Raw genomic sequence first — 18,353 nt, forward strand, 5'->3', positions numbered from 1 at the left:
TGCAGCAGGCCAGGCTTCCCTGTCCATCACCAGTTCCCAAAGCTTGCTCAAACTCATGTCCATCGAGTCAGTGATGCATCCAACCATCAGCATCAGGGTCTTTTCCAAGGAGTCAGTTCTTTGTATCAAGTGGCCAAAGTACTGGAGTTTCAGCTTCAGCATCAGTCCTTCCAATGAACACCCAGAACTGATCTCCTTTAGGATGGACTGGTTGGATCTCCTTGCAGTCCAAGGGACTCTCAAGAGTCTTCTCCAACACCACAGTGAAAAAGCATCAATTCTTCGGCGCTCAGCTTTCTTATACTCCAACTCTCATATCGATACATGACTACTAGGAAAATCATAGCTTTGACTAGATGGACCTTTGTGGCAAAGTAATGTCTCTGCTTTTTAATATGCTGTCTAGGTTGGTCATAGCTTTTCTTCCAAGGAGCAAGTGTCTTTTAATTTCATGGCTGCAGTCACCATCTGCAGTGATCCTGGAGCCCAAGAAAATAAAGTCTCTCACTGGTTCCATTGTTTCCCACCTATTTGCCATGAAGTAATAGGACCGGATGCATTATCTTAGCTTTCTGAACATTGAGTTTTAAGCCAAATTTTTCACTCTCCTCTTTCACTTTCATCAAGAGGCTCTTTAGTTCTTCACTTTCTGCCATAAGGATGGTGTCATCTGCATGCCTGAGGTTATTGATATTTCTGCCGGCAATCTTGATTCCAGCTTGTGCATCATCTAGCCCAGCATTTCTCATGATGTACTGTGCATATAAGTTAAATAAGCAGGGTGACAATATACAGCCTTGATGGATTCCTTTCCCGATTTGGAAACAGTCTGTTGTTCCATGTCCAGTTCTAACTGTTGCTTCTTGACCTGCATACAGATTTCTCAGGAGGTAAGTCAGGTGGTCTGGTATTCCCATCTCTTGAAGAATTTTCCAGTTTGTTGTGACTCACAGAGTCAAAGGCTTTGGCGTAGTCAGTAAAGCACAAGTAGATGTTTTTCTGGTCAGGGAAGGGAACTCTACAGTAGCCTTTTGGCTTAATCCAAAGTCCAAGAGTCGTTTTTCTACATGATTTGATTAGACTAATATCGAGTTCTAAGTTCTTGGCCCTGTGATAGTTTTAATGGGGTACAGGAAATGTGAGATAGCCAGTAGATTCTGTAGAGAAACATGCTTCTTTAGCATCTGAGAGAGCAAAGAGTAGACAATGAATGCCTAAGTTTTAATCCCCAGCCCAGGAGCTAGGGACGCAGCAGTGAAGATGACGGATGAAAATCCTTGCCATCATCGTGCTTAAATTGCAAAGGGCTTAAGGGGAGATAGAAATTATAAATAAGTAAAACATACAGTATGTCAGATAGAGGTAAGGGTTGAGAAAAATGGAGGGAAAGTGGGTAGGATTTGTATATGTATGTGTGTGGGAGGGGTTGCAGTTTTATTTAGTGAGGCCAAAGAAGGCATTTCAGAGAAGATGACATGTGAGTAAAATACTGAAGTGAGAGAAAACTACCATGTTGGATATGCCATAACTGCCTTATTGATTACAAATGCACAGCTTCTGGTGGTTTTGTAGCCAGTTTGTCCCAATTTGGCATACCCACAGCTCTGGAAAAAATAATAAGGAAGCCAGGTAATGTGGGAAGCTGAAAGAAAGGAAGGCAGGCCAGTATAAAAAAAAAAAAAAAAAACTGGCAGAAGGTAAGAGTAAACTCACCTCTGTTAGGTCAACGTTGCAGTGGAAAGAAGAGGGGTAGCGGGGGTGGGACTCGAAGCCTCCTGTCCCTTTAAAAATGGCAGCCCGGCACGGACCAACAATACCATTGGTTGCGCGAGCAGAGGGGGCGGGCACGGGGGTGGGGCGCGCGGAGCCGCGGAGTCCCGCCTCCTACGGCAAGTCAGAGGTGGCAAGATGGCCGCGGCTGAGGGGGAAGGTGGTATCCGGGCTGAAGCTGACCGGGAATTGGAAGAGCTTCTGGAAAGTAAGAGCCCGTAATGGGAAAGCCCCGAAGAGGGCGGATGTAAAGATCCGTTCAGGGGGTTAGGTAAACCTGCGATGTTTGGGGCGAAGCAGGAAAGGCTCTCCAAAGGTTGGACAGGGGCGGAGAGTGTGACTGCGACCCTCGAGAAAATCTCTGGGTCACTCTCTCCTTTCTCTGCAGCGGGAGTTGAGGAGTTCTGTCTGGGTCCCTGAACGGCCCACACTGTTGATTTCCCTGCCGGAGGGGAAACTAACCCAGAGGACGTTTCACGATCCCTCTCCAAACTCCCTTTACTTTAGATTAGTAAGTTCTTGAAGTCTGACTTTCTCCCGGCCAGCAGCAGCATTTGGTCCTCGGTGGGCAGCGAACCGAACAACCACGGATTGCTTCCATTAACTATTAGCAGGCCTGTAGTGCGTTCTTCTGTGCACTGTCCTGCCCTCCTTAACGGAAAAGACACTCCTTTCTTTCTCCCAGTCCTTTCATCCACCAGGCCTCTTTCCAGTTCTTTCATCATGTCAGAGCTCAAACCCTTCCCATTATTTTGAAAAACAGGGTGACACGGCCTCAGGGGAAGACAGTTCACTCTTGAAAGAAGGTGGCTGTACTTTTCCTTCTCAGCCCTGCCATCCACTCCTCTCTGGTTTGGTTTCTTGCCCAGAGTTAGGCTGGTGTTTTCCCCCTAGGCCTGGCAAATATAGTGGTGGTGAGGACACAGGCTTTTCAGGGTAGAGGTGAATATTTTTTGTCTCTTGCTCAGTCACAGAGTGGGCAGGCGGAAAGATGAACAGAAACGGTGAGAAGTGCTAAGTGACTGTGTGAGTCTGCAGAGATAAGGCCACAGGGAGCTCTAGGAACTCTGGGGAGGGAGACCTAATTTGAAAGAGAAAAGAGAGTTCAGTGTCCCCCCGTGGAGTATAATATGGAGTCCCTCAGTTTGTACCAGTTTGTATCCATGGGAAGCTGGGTGAAACATCTTAAGGCTTCTGCTCTTTTGCCAAAGATTATTCCTTTTAGGGCTCCAGAGTGAGTTCTGGGGGTTAAGGACATCTGTGTTCTCTGTTCCCCTTGAATATCTGTATGGGATTTCTAGGAACCATTAAAGTATGGCAAAGAGGCATTGTGTAGATGAACTGTCATCTTACAACTTTGAGAGATACTTTTTCCACCTTACGAGATTTCTTCCCCTATGATTACAATAAATTAGGTAATGGGGAGGGGGAGGGAGAAACTTATTGAGGAGTGGGTCAGAAGAGGGAGACTCAAAAAAAGGAGAGCATTTTAAGAAAGTTGGCAGCTTGAAAGATTGTTTTCTTAATGCTTTGCTCAGAAACCCCTCTAGCCTTGCATTCTCATCCATCACCAACACATACACTGTGTCTCTTGTCTCTGAAGGTGCTCTTGATGATTTCGATAAGGCCAAACCCTCCCCAGCACCCCCTCCTACCACCACGGCCCCTGATGCTTCAGGGCCCCAGAAGAGATCGCCAGGAGACACTGCCAAAGTATAAATTCCACCCGTTTAAAGGATGGGGAGGGGATGGGCATGCAGCTCCAAGCAGAGGTGGGGCAGGCCCTTGTGGGCCAGAGGGGAGTCGGGGAGGGTGCCTTGGCCTCACATTGCTGAGTGCTCTTGCAGGCCTCAGTCCTTGTGAAATAGGGACTTGAGATTGAGTAGAGGGATCTCAAGGAAGTTCTTTAAGAAAAGAACAAATTTAAATGGTTGGATTGGGACTGCCAGTCCATAGCCTTCCCTCAGTGGCCAGATGCCTTTTTGCTGTTCTCATAAAGAGAAGTAGTCAGAATGTCCAATGGAGGTGGGTAGGAGGGAAGCACTGCATCTCCCAGAGCCACTGCCTGTGGCTTCTGTCAGAAACCATGTACAATGGGGTGCCAAGTAAGAGGTGTACTTTGGCCACATTCTCCCCTACAGGATGCCCTCTTCGCCTCCCAAGAGAAGTTTTTCCAGGAACTGTTTGACAGCGAGCTGGCTTCCCAAGCCACTGCAGAGTTTGAGAAAGCAATGAAAGAGTTAGCTGAGGAAGAGCCTCACCTGGTAGAGCAGTTCCAAAAGCTTTCAGAGGCTGCTGGGAGAGTAGGTAAGCAGGGGAAACAATGGGAAATATCTGAACAAACCTCTTGGGTTATTGTCCCTTGACAACACTAAAATTTTTTGTAAAAGTTGACAGCAGTTATGATACCACTGCCATGGGATGGGGGAGGAGATGGAAAGAAAAACGAGACCCTGTTTAGTGAAAGGGGTGAGATAGGTTGGAAAGTAACAGAAAAGATCATTGAAAAGTGATAATTTTAAAGATCAGTGTTAATGTGGGTGTCATTGTAGAGAACAAACTGAGACACAGTCTATGTAGATTTGTGAAAATAACTATGAAGATAAACGTAGAGTATTCAAAGATTTTGAGTGTAGTAATTCACTAATAAATGCTCCATGTCCAAGCTGGTAACGAGGTCAGTCTAAGCAAGCAAACAGTTAAAATCCTAAATGACTTTGGCTCTTTTCATCTCTCCTAGGCAGTGATGCGACTTCCCAACAAGAATTCACCTCTTGCCTAAAGGAGACATTAAGTGGACTAGCCAAGAATGCCACTGACCTTCAGGTGAGGGGGAAGAGATAGGGAACCACAAGGGGCCCACTCACAGAGACTTCACCAGCATTGTCTCAAAAGACAGACTCTCCTGGCTATCATCTCAAGTCTGTTCTTGCCTCACTGTTTTGCTACAGGCATGTTTAAATAGTTCTTTCCCACCTGAAAAGTTGGTAAGTGTCCCAAGAGGGTGGTATACTTGCTTATTTCTCTTCTGTCCTTTCTAGAACTCTGGCATGTCAGAAGAGGAACTGACCAAGGCCATGGAAGGGCTGGGCATGGACGAAGGGGATGGGGAAGGGACCATCCTCCCCATCATGCAGAGTATCATGCAGAACCTACTATCCAAGGATGTGCTGTACCCGTCACTAAAGGAAATCACCGAAAAGGTTTGTGAACTTCTGTTTATGCTTTTCCTCTTTATTCCTCATTGTATCAACTCCCATGGGCTACTTTGTCTATTTAGAGACTGTAAAGACAGAGTATCTCAAGTTTACAATTTCATCTGTTTTTTTGTTTACTTGTTTGGAGGGGGAGAGTTACGGAGGAGTTGTGTCTCCAAGAGAACAAAGCTACTTTACTGAGGATATTTAAGATAGAAGGGGAAATCCTTCAGCTCTATTAATAGTTTTCTGTAAACTAGTCTAAGACTCTGTTGTTGTCTGATCAACTCCTTGCATTTCCAATTTCATTCATTTCTCCAACAAGATTTCACTGATGGTTTATTGACTTTATGCTGTGAATGATTTTAAGAGTAGTTTAAATGATGGTCTCTGCCGTCAAAGAGTTTATAGTGTTACTGGAGAGACTTTTAAAAGCTGTTAAACACAAAAGAAGGAATATGTGACTGGAACCATATGTGGCCCTTAAAGCCTCAAATATTTACTGTCTGGCTCATCACAGAAAAAGTTTGTGCTAGCATAGCCAGGTGATCTGATTGAAGTCAATGCTACTTCTTATGCTGAACTTGCTTATTTAGTTTTTCCTTCTCTTCTATTTCTGGCCCCCTCATGTGCTTCGCATTTTATTACCCTTACTTATCCATTGTTCACTTAATTCTTCACCACCCATTCTCTGTTTACTTAGTACCCAGAATGGTTGCAGGCTCACCGAGACTCTCTGCCTCCAGAGCAATATGAAAAATATCAGGAACAACATAGTGTCATGGGCAAAATATGTGAGCAGTTTGAGGCAGAGACCCCCACAGACAGTGAGGCCACTCAGAAGGCTCGTTTTGAGGTGGTGCTGGATCTTATGCAGCAGGTAAGGCCTCCTTTTGCTGTCTGCCTGCTGCTACTGTCTGCTTGGGTGGTCATTGCAGGAGGATCCTGAAAGGAGGCCACATTGCCAAACCAAAGTGGAGGAGGGAGCACAGGGGAGGCCACAAAGCATGGTCTTATCTCATGTTCCTCTTCCTTTATTTTCCAGCTACAAGATTTGGGCCATCCTCCAAAAGAGCTTGCTGGGGAGATGGTGAGTATACTTATATACTTTAATCTTAGCCCAAGTTTCCATTATTCTGTAACCTTTAGTGATTCCACCTAAGGTAATAATAGTGGCTGCAGGGGATAGACCTTCAAAAGCTCTAACTTTTTGAAATGGGAGGAGTTATCTAAGTCCCTTCATCTCTTCTCCAGCCTCCTGGCCTCAACTTTGACCTGGATGCCCTAAATCTATCGGGCCCACCAGGTGCCAATGGCGAACAGTGTCTGATCATGTGAAACACAGCACGCTTTCTTCCCTGATTCCCAGCCATGGGGGAACATCTGGAGTCAGCAGAACCACTGAGAACTGAGGCAGGAGTGTCGTCTACCGGAGTGGTCTGCCCACTGCCATCTGTCATCCCACCCAAGATTGTGCCATACCAGCTGAGGCTTTTTCTCTGTCTAGGAATAAGGCCTGTTCTGCAGATCATTACTGTGAACCCTTTCCATTGTGGTTTTTGCTGCTAGCAAAGGCCCAGCTACCTTCCAAGTGAAGGAAGGCAACTCTTTTGGGGCAGGCACCTTTTTCCCTCTCCCAAAGTAATGTTACACAGGGCCACACTGGTGTTTACTTTTGTACCCGGGGTCTTCATGCCTTGTCTCTACTCCCTCTCTTGGACCTGGGGAGCAGGGACAGAGTCCCAAGACTCTGTATTTCTATACTTCTCTTAAGCAGGGCCTTTGGGAATGAGTGCAGAGAAACAGCCCGGGCTGGGGCCGTAGGTCTGTCACCACACCCTCCTGCCTTCAGACTGTTCTGAATTCTCCAAAGTAAGTGGGGGGCTTTTGCATCTAATCACAGGTTGAAAGAGAAGCCCTGGAATTCTCTCTCCAGGTACAGAGTCCTCAGCTCCCTATCCAGCCTGAGAACTCAAGCAGCTGCCCTGGTTCTTTCTATAATGCTATGTAATCTGGGTGAACTCAGCCCTTGACCTTCCTTTACCCCCTACCTCTCCTCTCATCTCTCTAAATACCTCTTTATTCCAACCCTTCTCTGAGCCCAACCTGTGAGAAAAAAGGGCCTGTCCTGTTTCCCCTGTTCTAGTTCATCCACCACTCTCACCAGCCCTGCTATCTCACTGGTAAGCATATATGATTATAGTGTCATGTCTAGGAAATGAATGACTGTTCTTCCCCAGTTGCATACAGTTTTCTTTTATACATTCTCACTTCTGATTTCTTTGAATACTGCCCATTGATTCAGGGAGGTAGCTTGGGGAAAGGGGGGTAGGATGCAGCCTGGGCCCCTTTTCCTGACAAATAAATATTCTGAGTGAGAACCGTAGCCTGTATTTCATCCAACTTTTTTCCTAATCTTCCTCAGCTTCTCTAAGCTGCTGTGTGAGGTATGTTAGCTTAACATTGCTGGGTTCTACCATCACTTCTCTTCCCAGCTCAGTCTGCACCTCAGTTGGTAGAGCAGACTGAACGATCATCTTTCCTCATTTTCTCTGTTTTTGAAGCCTTTCAATTGGTATTGTATTTTAACATTTTATATTATTATGTTAATGTTAGTAATGTATTGTTAACATGTTTTCTAATTTTTTTTTGTTGGAGCTGACCTTGCCTTTCACTGAGGGAGCCAGTGGACCTGTAGATCTTGGGTGCCACATGTTGGTGGATACGCTGGTTCAGACCAGCTGGCTGTCCTGGTTCAGCACTCAGAAAATAACTACCAGAGCAAATTTGTACTTACCATTTGTGGCACTCACTTTCCCTTTGGTTAAGACTTTTCTCCCCTTAAGGTCCCCGACAATGTTCTGTGGTATTAGTGAGAAAGGAAATAGTTTTAAGACCTCAAGCTGTTTAGGAAGGTCCAGCCATTGTACCTTAGAGTAGGGAAGAGCCCAGGCCTGAGTCTGAGACTACTCGCCTCTGCAAGAGATGGGAAAGTACAAGCAGACTTGTGATGAAGGTCATAGGACATGAATGGCCAAAATTCCCTCCTTATAGCTCTAGCCACAAACCGAACAAGGATGGAAAGGGAGGTGGGAAGGACAAGAGGGTCCTACCCCTTGAACCATGGGCCAGTTTTCTTTGACACATTCTCACTTCTGCTGGCCTGGCCAGGGCTGACCCCAGGAACCTAAACAGATACCACCTTAGTTTTGTTCCTGAGACATTCATTTTCATTTTGATTTTGATTGCACATGAACAGATTGGCCTCAGGTTACTGTCTGTTCCAGAAATACTATTTGAACTATTCTCGGGCTCATGGAAAGAGAGCAGTCTTTCTCAAATGAGTAAAAGTCCTTTGGTAAAGGACCAGGTGTTTTGTTTTATAAGTATCCTGTCCTTTGTCCACCAGTATGTTTTCCATATGCACAGTTCATATTGTGGGCTACCCACCATATAAGTTTGACAACAACAAATTGACCAAATCCCTTCTGCCTGATAAAGCCACTCCTTATGCATTCAGATATTATAGCAATGTCAGAATGCTAGGGACTTCCCTAACAGTCCAGTGGTTAAGGCTTGATGCTCCCAATGCATAGGCACCAGTTTGATCCCTGGTCAAGGATTTAAGATCCCAGATGCCACACGGCACAGCCTAAATAAATAAATATGAAAAAATAAAATGCTAAAAAGTTTCTAAAAACTGAATTTCTAATTCGTCTTGTCACAGACTGGTAAACTACTCATGGATCAGTACAAATTTCCAACCACCTGAGTAGCTCTGCTCTGGGGCCCTCCTCAGTCTCTCCACAGCTGCCTCAGCCAAATAGATACATTTCTATACTTGTTCTATGTGAGTGTTGCTTTTAATGAACTTTTTCTTTAGCAAAAATGTGTCACTGTAAGGAAGTTTCTAGTATTTTTCTAGCCTTCCTTTTGCTACTTAAAATAACCATTACAAAGCTTAGCTTTCAGTTGTGCATGAAGTGTTTATGCTACTGTCAGACTTTAAAGGAAATGCCGCCTTGTTCCAAAATTCTGTACATTAGAAAACAAATTCATGGTTGTTTAGATGGTTTAATGAATTAAGAATCAAGTTAATACTGTGATAATGGGGTAAATTTCCTATGATTTTTGGAACATCCTGGTAGGCGCCCCATGTGTGTGTACTAAGTCACCTCAGTCGTGTCTAACTCTTTGTGACCGCATGGATTGTAGCCTGCCAGGCTCCTCTGTCCATAGGATTCACCAGGCACAAGAATGCTGGAGTGGGTTGCCATGCCCTCTTCCTGGGGATCTTCCTGACCCAGGGATCAAACGCACACCCCAAGGATCCCATGAGGCACTTATAATATGCTATTGAGATGGCTTTTTGGGAGCTTAGGAGAAACGATGGCCCATAGTAAATCAGGTAGAGATGATAGACCATATGAGAAGTGATCAAAAGTCTTAGCAGAAGTATGCATGCAAGAATGAATGTATATTTCACTGGAAAACCCACCTGCTGACTGTTTCTCAGGAAGGCTTTGAGAAAATTTTTTATAAAGGAAAGGCCCTGATGAAGGGGTCACCAGCATGTTTGAGAAGTCAAGAAGGGTTGTCTCTGGGTGGAGGCTGATGGAAGAGGATGTTGTTTAAGAACTGGTTTCCTTGGTAGCGGTGGGGATGGTAGGATCCTAGCATTTGCCTCTGAAAGCAGAGACCAAATGGCAACACTTAACTCTTAGAAGCAGAGTGAGTGAATTTCCGTAAGGGCAGCATGGTCAAAGTGGAGGAGACTAATGGAAAGTGAGTCCTAGAGGCCATAGATAGACAGTCAAGGAGGATAAATCAATTTACATATAATTAAGAGTAACCAAGAATGGTTGAACAGAAGACTGAGATCAATAACTTCAATGAAAGGTCACAATTCCTTGCCCAGTGTCTAGGCTTGAGATGGTTTTCAGACTAAATCTTCTCAGTTGACTACATCATTTACTTAGTTAACCACACACTCAGGAAAGAAGACTATCCACATTTTTTTAGTTGGAAAACAAGGATACAGGGTCTGAGTTGACACTGAAACCCAGGGACTTAGAGCACTGCTACACACCTCCTATCCCTGCATCCCCCCATCCCAACCCAATTACAGTAAGAAAATACGGGATCAGATAATAAATGGAGTGCCTGCCCAAGTCTGTCTCACAGTGGGTCCAAAAATCTATAGTCATTTTTCCAGTTGCCATAGGTAATCAGAATGGACATATTTGGCAGTTGGCAGAAAGCCCAAGTAGAACCCCCTAAAACTACACCCCTACCTCTGCCAAGAATAGTAAATAAGTAATATTGCATTCTGGGGAAAATGGCAGCAATTAGTTATACTCTTTAAGAGTTAAAAAGGGTACAGGGTGTTGGTCCCCATCATATCCTTGTTTAGTCTCACCATCTGGTCCTTGCAACACTGAGTGAGACATGGTGGACTACAATGGACTGCTGTAAACTTGCGCAGTTAGTAGTCCTGACCCTTAGAACTGTAGGGTCTGTTCTGGCCCGTATAACTAGGACTTGATATTCTGGTTGAACACAACAAATCTTACATTGGATGAGCTTCATCTCTGGCCTGTAAAGATAAAAAGTCTCTTCACCTGCAAACACATGTTGAGTCCACAAGAGAGAAACACACTGCCTTGTGGGCCATCTCATAAGAGGCTGGGCACATTTACTGGAGAGTGACACAGTCTCTGATAGTTATGTGGCTCTTAATTTGTACTATTTGGCCTTTTTTTTAACAGAAAGTTTCCAAATCTAGTGAGTATGTTCTTTGAATACTAATCAGGAAGAAGTATCAGAAGTAGTTGGAGTTGCAGTTGATGGTCAACAATATATGTTTCAGTTTTAATACAGAGTTATGTTAGTTCTCCCTCTCTCTGTCACAGTACAGTCCAAAAGAATCTGAATATTCTGTAACATATCCCATTTGTTTGCTTTATTAAGCTTATGCTACTCAGGTATTGAGGATGTGCTAATCAGATCTGATGAACAAACAGTGTCAATTATTCTGGATTCCTTGTTGAGACACATACACTCCAGAGGGTAGAAGATAAATTCTTCAAAAGATGCAGGGCCCTGCCATGTTGGTTAAGTTTCTACGTGTCCAATGACCCTTTCTAAGGTAAATATAAATTATTGTATCTTGTGCCTTTTATCCTAAGAAGCACAATACCTTGGTAGGCATATTACAGTTTTGGAAGCAGCATAGTCTGAGCTTGGGAATACAATAATGGCCTTCACAGCAGGTCCAGGCTACCATACAAGCAGTCCTGCTGCTTGGGTCATAACACCTGGAAAGTTCCATGGTGCCAGAGGTACCTGTGGTAAGAAAAGATGTGTGAATTGTCTGGCAATCCACAGTAGGAGAATTCCAGCACAGATATTTAGGGTTCTGGAGTAAGGTGGTTGTTTCTACAGTAGAGAAAGTTTCACCATTGCAAAGCATCTCCTGGCATACTGTTAGGTCCTGAAAGAAATTCAGTGTCTGACCACACAATATCAAGTGACTATGTGACCAGTTGCCCATATAAACAGCGTGTTATTGTCAGACATGCCAAGTCATAAGATTGGGTGGATACAATAACAATATATTTTACAGTGGAAATTGTTCACTTTGGAAGAAGCCCAAGGAAACTTGGCACAAGTAAATTAAACAAAGAGCCCCAGGCCTTCATATTACCTTTATCTGTTGCACTAAAACCTTTCTTTTAGCTCATACCTATGGCAACATAAGAATTACTTCAACCATTTGACAGAGGAGGAAAAAGTCCAAGTCTGGTTTGTGGATGGCTTAGCTTGATCATGTTAGGGCAAACTAAGCCAAGTAAGGACTGCTGCTTCTCAATAGCCTTTTCCTGAGTGGTCCTGAATCCTGAGAGACAGTGATGAAGGGAAATTCTCTCAATAAGTAGGACTTTAGGCAGTTTACTTGACTATCCACTTTGGAGAAAGAAGTGGCTGGAGGCAAGGATATACATGAACTCAGAGTCAGTGGGCTGGTTGGTCAAGGGCCCAAAAGGAGCAAGATCGGAAAATGGGGTCTGGTAAAGAGTGTTTGGGTGGCTCTGTGAGAGTGGGACTTGTATTCGCCAGAAGGGCACTAAATAAATAAACTGTATGGATAGGATAATTTAGTTGGGACAATTTCAGCTATCCTGGTTTGTGCATAGTGTGTTTATAAATAGAATCTCTGGTGGCAGAGATGGAGGCTGTTTTTCAGCCTGTTAACATGAACTCCTTTCTTACCCAGGCTGACTGAACTCTGCTGTTTCTAAATGTCTGTCTTGTCAGCATCAAAGAGCAATGCTGACCCCCTTGTTAAGTACCACTGTTCAATGAGAACAGCTCACCATTTGGTGGCAAGTTGATTACATCAAACATTTTCCATTCTGGAAAAAATAATAGTTTAACATTCTGATCAGGACTGATATATATTTTGCTTTGCCTGTAAGTGCCTGAGCCATTTGCTGGAATTGGGTCCTACATAAGAATGCCTTGGAACAAGGTACTCAGTTAATGGCAAAGCAAGTACAGTAATGGCCACATGACAGTGGGACCCACTATTCCTATCAAATACCTTTTTACCCAGAAGCTTCTGACCTGGTAGAGTAGTGGCATGGCTTTTTGAAGGTGCATTTGTGGTGCCAGCAAGGATGGAGTGCTGTCCTTCACAATACAGTATAAACCTACATGACCATAATAGGGTGCTTTACACAAAAGGTAGAATTCATGGGTTCTGGAACCAAGGGGTGGAGATAGGAGTGACCCTATTCAGTATCACTTCCTTGAGCCACTTGAGGCATTTGTACTTCCTGTCCTTGCAACTTTAAATTCTGTGGGTCTGGAGATCCTGTTTCCCAGAGTAGAGATGCTTCTACCAGGCACAGTGTAAGAATCTTAATAAACTTAAAGGTATGGCTGTCATCTGGTCACTTTGGGCTCCTAATGTCAGCAAATTATCAGGCAGAAAAAGAAGTTGCCATACTGTCTGGGATAATTAGCTCTGTTATGAGGAGTTAGGATCACTTTTACATTATGAATACAAAGAGAAAAGTGTTTGATGCTCATGTGATCCCTGGGTTAACTTTTAGTTCTCCTATACTCAATTTTAACTGTAAATAACTAAACACTTAACGCCTGGTAGGGCATGATCTCCAGGGGCTCAGAACCCTCAGGGATGAAGATCTGGATCACCCCAGAGGTAAGCCATCTAGACTAACAAAAACTGTAGTTAAGAGGGAGATGAATCTGAAATAGGTGTCATTGAAGGAAGATGATGAATGTCATCTGCAACTTCTGGACCAACTGCAACCCCTCTTGTGTTTCCAGAAATTGTGACTAACTTGACTTATGGAGAAACTGCTTAGATATAGAGAACTTAGTGTACAACACAAATGGACCCAATATAGTAGACATTGTTGGTACTCTGTCCAGATCCTCTTTACCAGGAAGTGAGTGTTGGCTGCTGATAGCTCACTGCTGCATCTTCTTGGGAATCACTCTCTGCCAACAAAACCCACTTCTGGAAATTCCTGGAAGGTTGTTCCTTCCCAGGGATAATACCACAGTCAAGGGTATATTAGTTCCGGTTCAGAAGTCAGTCAGGATTCTGATAGGGATTGCGTTATCAGTGATGATATGTAATTAGTAATTGTGTTGTCAGCAAATGATACTAAGGTACAAAATTCCTTGTTGTTTTCCTCAAGGTGGAACAGATGGGCCATTTATGTGCCAGGAGTTCCCAGTGGAGGCTAAACTTACAGCTGAATCTGTGTCTTTGCCTAACTTTTCCTCTTGTCCTATCTTGCTTCAGTCACTCCATAACAGGTTTTACTTGAGAGCACTCCCTCAATAAACCACTTGCACAGAATCCCTTTCTTGGACTCTGCTTCTAGGGACTCCAACCTAAGACAGGAGAATAGTGGTGTCAACTGAGAGATTTGAGTGGGACAGAAGTAGAGCAAAGAGCAAATGTTGAGTTCAGTTTGGGAATGTTAAGGTGCCACTGGCTGGAATAGAAGAGAACATCCTCAATCTGGTAAAGTACAACTACACAAAAAATCTACAGCTAACATCATACTTAAGGATCAGGAACAATACAAGGATATCAGCTCTAACTACTTCTAGTCAATATTTTGCCAGAGGTTTTAGTCAGGACAATTAAGCAAGAAAAAGAACAGACATTGAGATTGGAAAGGAAAAATAAAACTGTAGATGCATGATATAGGAAATCTTAAGGAATCCGCTAAAAAACTATTAGAACTAATGAGTCCAGCAAGGTTGCAGGACTCAAGGTCAATATACAGAAATCAATTACATTCCTATGATTTGCAGTGAACAGTCCAGAAAAGTGAGACTAAGAAAACAATTCCATTCACAAAAGCATCAAAAAGAATACTTGGGATTAAGGGAGAAGAATACTTAAGAATAAATTTAACAAAAGAAGTACTGTTAAAACTACAAAATATTGTTAAGAAAGATATAAATAATGTTCACGGAGCACATTGTTAAAATGTCACTACAGATCTTCCTCGACTTACCATGGGGTTATGTCCTGATAAACCCATTGTAAGTTGAAAATATCTTAAGCCAATACATTTAATACACTAACCTACCAAACTCATAGGTTAGCCTAGTCTACTTTAAACATGCTCAGAACACTTTACATTAGCCTGCAGTTGGGCAAAACCATCTAATACAAAGCCCATTTTATAATAAAGTGTTGAATATCACATGTAATTTATTGATACTGTACTGAAAGTGAAAAATAATGATTGTAAGTGTATTGGTTGTTTACCCTCATGATTGTGTGGCTGACTGGGACCTGTGGCTAACTGGGAGCTGTGGCTCACTGTTGCTGCCCAATGTCCCAAGAGAATATCCTACCACATATCCCTAGCCCAGGAAAAGATCAAAAGTCAAAGTACAGTTTTTATAGAATGTTTATCTCTTACACACCACCATAAAGTAAAAAAATCGTAAGTCGAACCATTGTCAGTTGGGAACTGTTCTACTCCCGAATCTCCATATTCAATGCAATCTCTATCAGAATCCCAGCTTACTTTGTAGAAATTGACTAATCCTAAAATTTATATGGAATCACAGTGGACTCAAAAGAAGAAAATAATCTTGAAAAACTTACTACAAAACAATGGTAATCAAAACAATGTGATGAGGGCTTCCATGGTGTTCCAGTGGTTAAGAATCCACCTGCCGGGGCAGGAGACACAGGTTTGATCCCTGGTCCAGGAAGATCCTACATGCCATGGGGCAACTAGGCCTGTGTGCCACAACTACTGAGCCTGATCACCTAGAACCTGTCTGTGCTCTCTACAATGAGAGAAGGCCTGTAGGCAGCAACAAAAACCCAGTGCAACGAAAAAGTAAATCTTAAAAAAAAAAATGTGGTGGTGGCACATAGAAAAGACATAGATACCAGTGGAGTAGAATTAAGACTCCAGAAGTAAATCTATATATCTATGGTTAACTGATTTGTTTTACAAAGGGGCCAAAACCATTCGAAGAGAAAGAACAGTCTTTTCAACAATTGCCCTGGGACAACTAGATAGCCACATGCAAAATAATAAGTTCAATCCTTACCTCACACATATAAAAAAATTAACTCAAACAGCTAAAAGTAATAACTTGTGTCCATGGAATTCTCCAGGCAAAAATACTTGAGTGGTAGCCATTCCCTTCTCTAGGGGATCTTCCCAACCCAGGGATCCAACCAGGTCTCACGCATAGCAGGCAGATTCTTTACCGTCTGAGCTACCAGGGAAGCCCAAGAATTATTATATAGGACCCAAAAAGCATGAGCAATAAAAGAAAAGGATAAATTGGACCTCATCAAAATTGAAAAGTTTGTGCTTCAAAGGACACCATCAAAAAAGTGCAAAGACAACTCACAGAATGAGAGAAAATATTTTTAAATCATGTAACTGATGAAGGATTTGTATCTAGAAAAAATATGTACTCTTATAACTCCATAATAAAAAAGACAAGTAACCCAATTTAAAAATGAGCAAAGGAGGGCTTCCCTGGTGGCTCAGTGGTTAAGAATCCACCTGCCCAAGAATATACAATGGAGAAAGACAATCTCTTTAACAAGTGGTGCTGGGAAAACTGGTCAACCACTCGTAAAAGACTGAAACTAGAACAATTTCTAACACCATACGCAAAAATAAACTCAAAATGGATTAAAGATCTAAATGTAAGACCAGAAACTATAAAACTCCTAGAGGAAAACATAGGAAAAACACTCTCTGACATAAACCACAGCAGGATCCTCTATGACCCACCTCCCAGAATATTGGAAATGAAAGCAAAAATAAACAAATGGGACCTAAGTAAAAGCTTCCACACAACAAAGGAAACTATAAGCAAGGTGAAAAGACAGCCTTCAGAATGGGAGAAAATACTAGCAAACGAAGCAATGGACAAAGAATTAATCTCGAAAATATACAAGCAACTCCTGCAGCTCAATTCCAGAAAAATAAATGACCCAATCAAAAAATGGGCCAAAGAACTAAACAGACATGTCTCCAAAGAAGACATACAGATGGCTAACAAATACATGAAAAGTTGCTCAACATCACTCATTATCAGAGAAATGCAAATCAAAACCACAATGAGGTACCATCTCATGCCAGTCAGAATGGCTGCTATCCAAAAGTCTACAAGCAATAAATGGTGGAGAGGGTGTGGAGAAAAGGGAACCCTCTTACACTGTTGGTGGGAATGCAAACTAGTACAGCCACTATGGAGAACAGTGGGGAGATTCCTCAAAAAACTGGAAATAGAACTGCCATATGACCCAGCAATCCCACTGCTGGGCATACACACCGAGGAAACCAGAATTGAAAGAGACACGTGTACCTCAATGCTCATTGCAGCACTGTTTATAACAGCCAGGACATGGAAGCAAGCTAGATGTCCATCAGCAGACGAATGGATAAGGAAGCTGTGGTACATATACACAATGGACTATTACTCAGCTATTAAAAAAAATGCATTTGAATCAGTTCTGATGAGGTGGATGAAACTGGAGCCTATTATACAGAGTGAAGTAGCCAGAAAGAAAAACATCAATATAGTATACTAATGCATATATATGGAATTTAGAAAGATGGTAATGATAACCCTGTATGCAAGACAGCAAAAGAGACACAGATGTATAGAACAGTGTGGGAGAGGGCAAGGGTGGGATGATTGGGAGAATGGCACTGAAGAATGTAAATTATCATATGTGAAACGAATCGCCAGCCCAGGTTCAATGCATGATACAGGGTGCTCGGGGCTGGTGCACCAGGATGACCCAGAGGGATGGGATGGGAAGGGAGGTGGAAGGGGGGTTCTGGAAGGGGAACACATGTACACCCATGGTGGATTCATGTCAATGTATGGCAAAACCAATACAATATTGTAAAAAAATAGATTAAAAAAAAAAAGAATCCGCCTGCCAATGCTGGAGACACGGATTCAATTCCTGATCCGGGAAGATCCCACATGCTGCACAGCAACTAAGCCTGTGTACCACAACTATTGAGCCTATGCTCCAGAGCCTGGGAGCTGCAACTACTGAGCTCACGTGCCGCAACTACTGAATCCCAAGAGCCCTAGAACCTGTGCAGTACAACAAGAGAAGCCACTGCATCACTGCGATGAGAAGCCTGCACATCACAACTAGTGAGTAGCCCCTACTCACTGCAACTAGAGAAAAGCCCGCACAGCAATGAAGACTCAGCACAGCCATAAATAAACAAAATTTTTTAAAAGAAAAGTGAAAGTCTCTCGGTCGTGTCCGACTCTTTGTGACCCCATGGACTGTAGTCCATGGAATTCTCCAGGCTAGAATACTGGAATTGGTAGCCTTTCCCTTCTCCAAAGGATCTTCCCAACCCAGAGATTGAACCCGGGTCTCCCACATTGTAGGCGGATTCTTTACCAGCTGAGCCACTAGGGAAGCCCAAGAATACTGGAGTGGGTTTTTAAAAGAAAAACAACCTATTATTTTAAAAAGTGAGCAGAAGACTTGAATAGACATTTCTCCAAAAAAAACCAAAAATGAGCAATAAACATATGAAAAGATGCTTGACATTGTTAGTCATCAGGGAAGTGCAAATCAAAAATCACTTCAAACCCATTAGGATGTCTAGAATCAAAAAGTTATTAAACATTGGTAAAGATGGGAAAAAACTGGAACCTTTATACATTGCTGGTATGAAAGTAAAATGGTACAACAGCTTCAAAAAGCACTCTGTCAGTTCCTCAAATGATTAAACATAGTTAACCATATGACCCAGCAATTTAATTCCTAAGTATATGCCCCAAAGAAATGAAGCATATGTCCAAACAAAA

The 18,353-nt window shown here is 42.9% G+C and overlaps 1 protein-coding gene and 1 long non-coding RNA gene across 2 annotated transcripts; both read left to right on the plus strand.

The window, feature by feature from the left end:
• The first annotated feature begins 1,896 nt into the window (after window positions 1-1,896).
• Window positions 1,897-7,353, plus strand: PEX19 (peroxisomal biogenesis factor 19). Its single transcript, XM_081488002.1, has 8 exons — window positions 1,897-1,978; window positions 3,374-3,483; window positions 3,912-4,077; window positions 4,511-4,596; window positions 4,812-4,973; window positions 5,671-5,847; window positions 6,013-6,057; window positions 6,222-7,353. The coding sequence occupies exons 1-8, from the start codon at window positions 1,909-1,911 to the stop codon at window positions 6,303-6,305; spliced, it is 900 nt and encodes a 299-aa protein (XP_081344128.1). The 5' UTR covers window positions 1,897-1,908; the 3' UTR covers window positions 6,306-7,353.
• Window positions 7,354-8,694: 1,341 nt separating this feature from the next.
• Window positions 8,695-13,863, plus strand: LOC145505557 (uncharacterized). The gene is made up of 2 exons (XR_014053113.1): window positions 8,695-8,817; window positions 10,938-13,863. It is a non-coding gene; the product is annotated as an uncharacterized LOC145505557 (long non-coding RNA).
• The last annotated feature ends 4,490 nt before the right edge of the window (window positions 13,864-18,353 follow it).

The sequence above is a fragment of the Giraffa tippelskirchi genome, chromosome 5 (genome assembly GCF_054371585.1).
Source record: "Giraffa tippelskirchi isolate mGirTip1 chromosome 5, T2T-mGirTip1v1.2.pri, whole genome shotgun sequence".
Lineage (NCBI taxonomy): Eukaryota > Metazoa > Chordata > Mammalia > Artiodactyla > Giraffidae > Giraffa > Giraffa tippelskirchi.

What these genes read in the sequence shown, in the direction of transcription:
- PEX19 (XM_081488002.1), top strand. Translation starts at nt 1,909, where the DNA reads ATGGCCGCGGCTGAGGGGGAAGGTGGTATCCGGGCTGAAGCTGACCGG. An exon ending in ATTGGAAGAGCTTCTGGAAA is followed by an intron (nt 1,979 to 3,373) that starts GTAAGAGCCCGT and finishes TTGTCTCTGAAG; the next exon opens with GTGCTCTTGATGATTTCGAT. An exon ending in TGCTGGATCTTATGCAGCAG is followed by an intron (nt 5,848 to 6,012) that starts GTAAGGCCTCCT and finishes TTTATTTTCCAG; the next exon opens with CTACAAGATTTGGGCCATCC.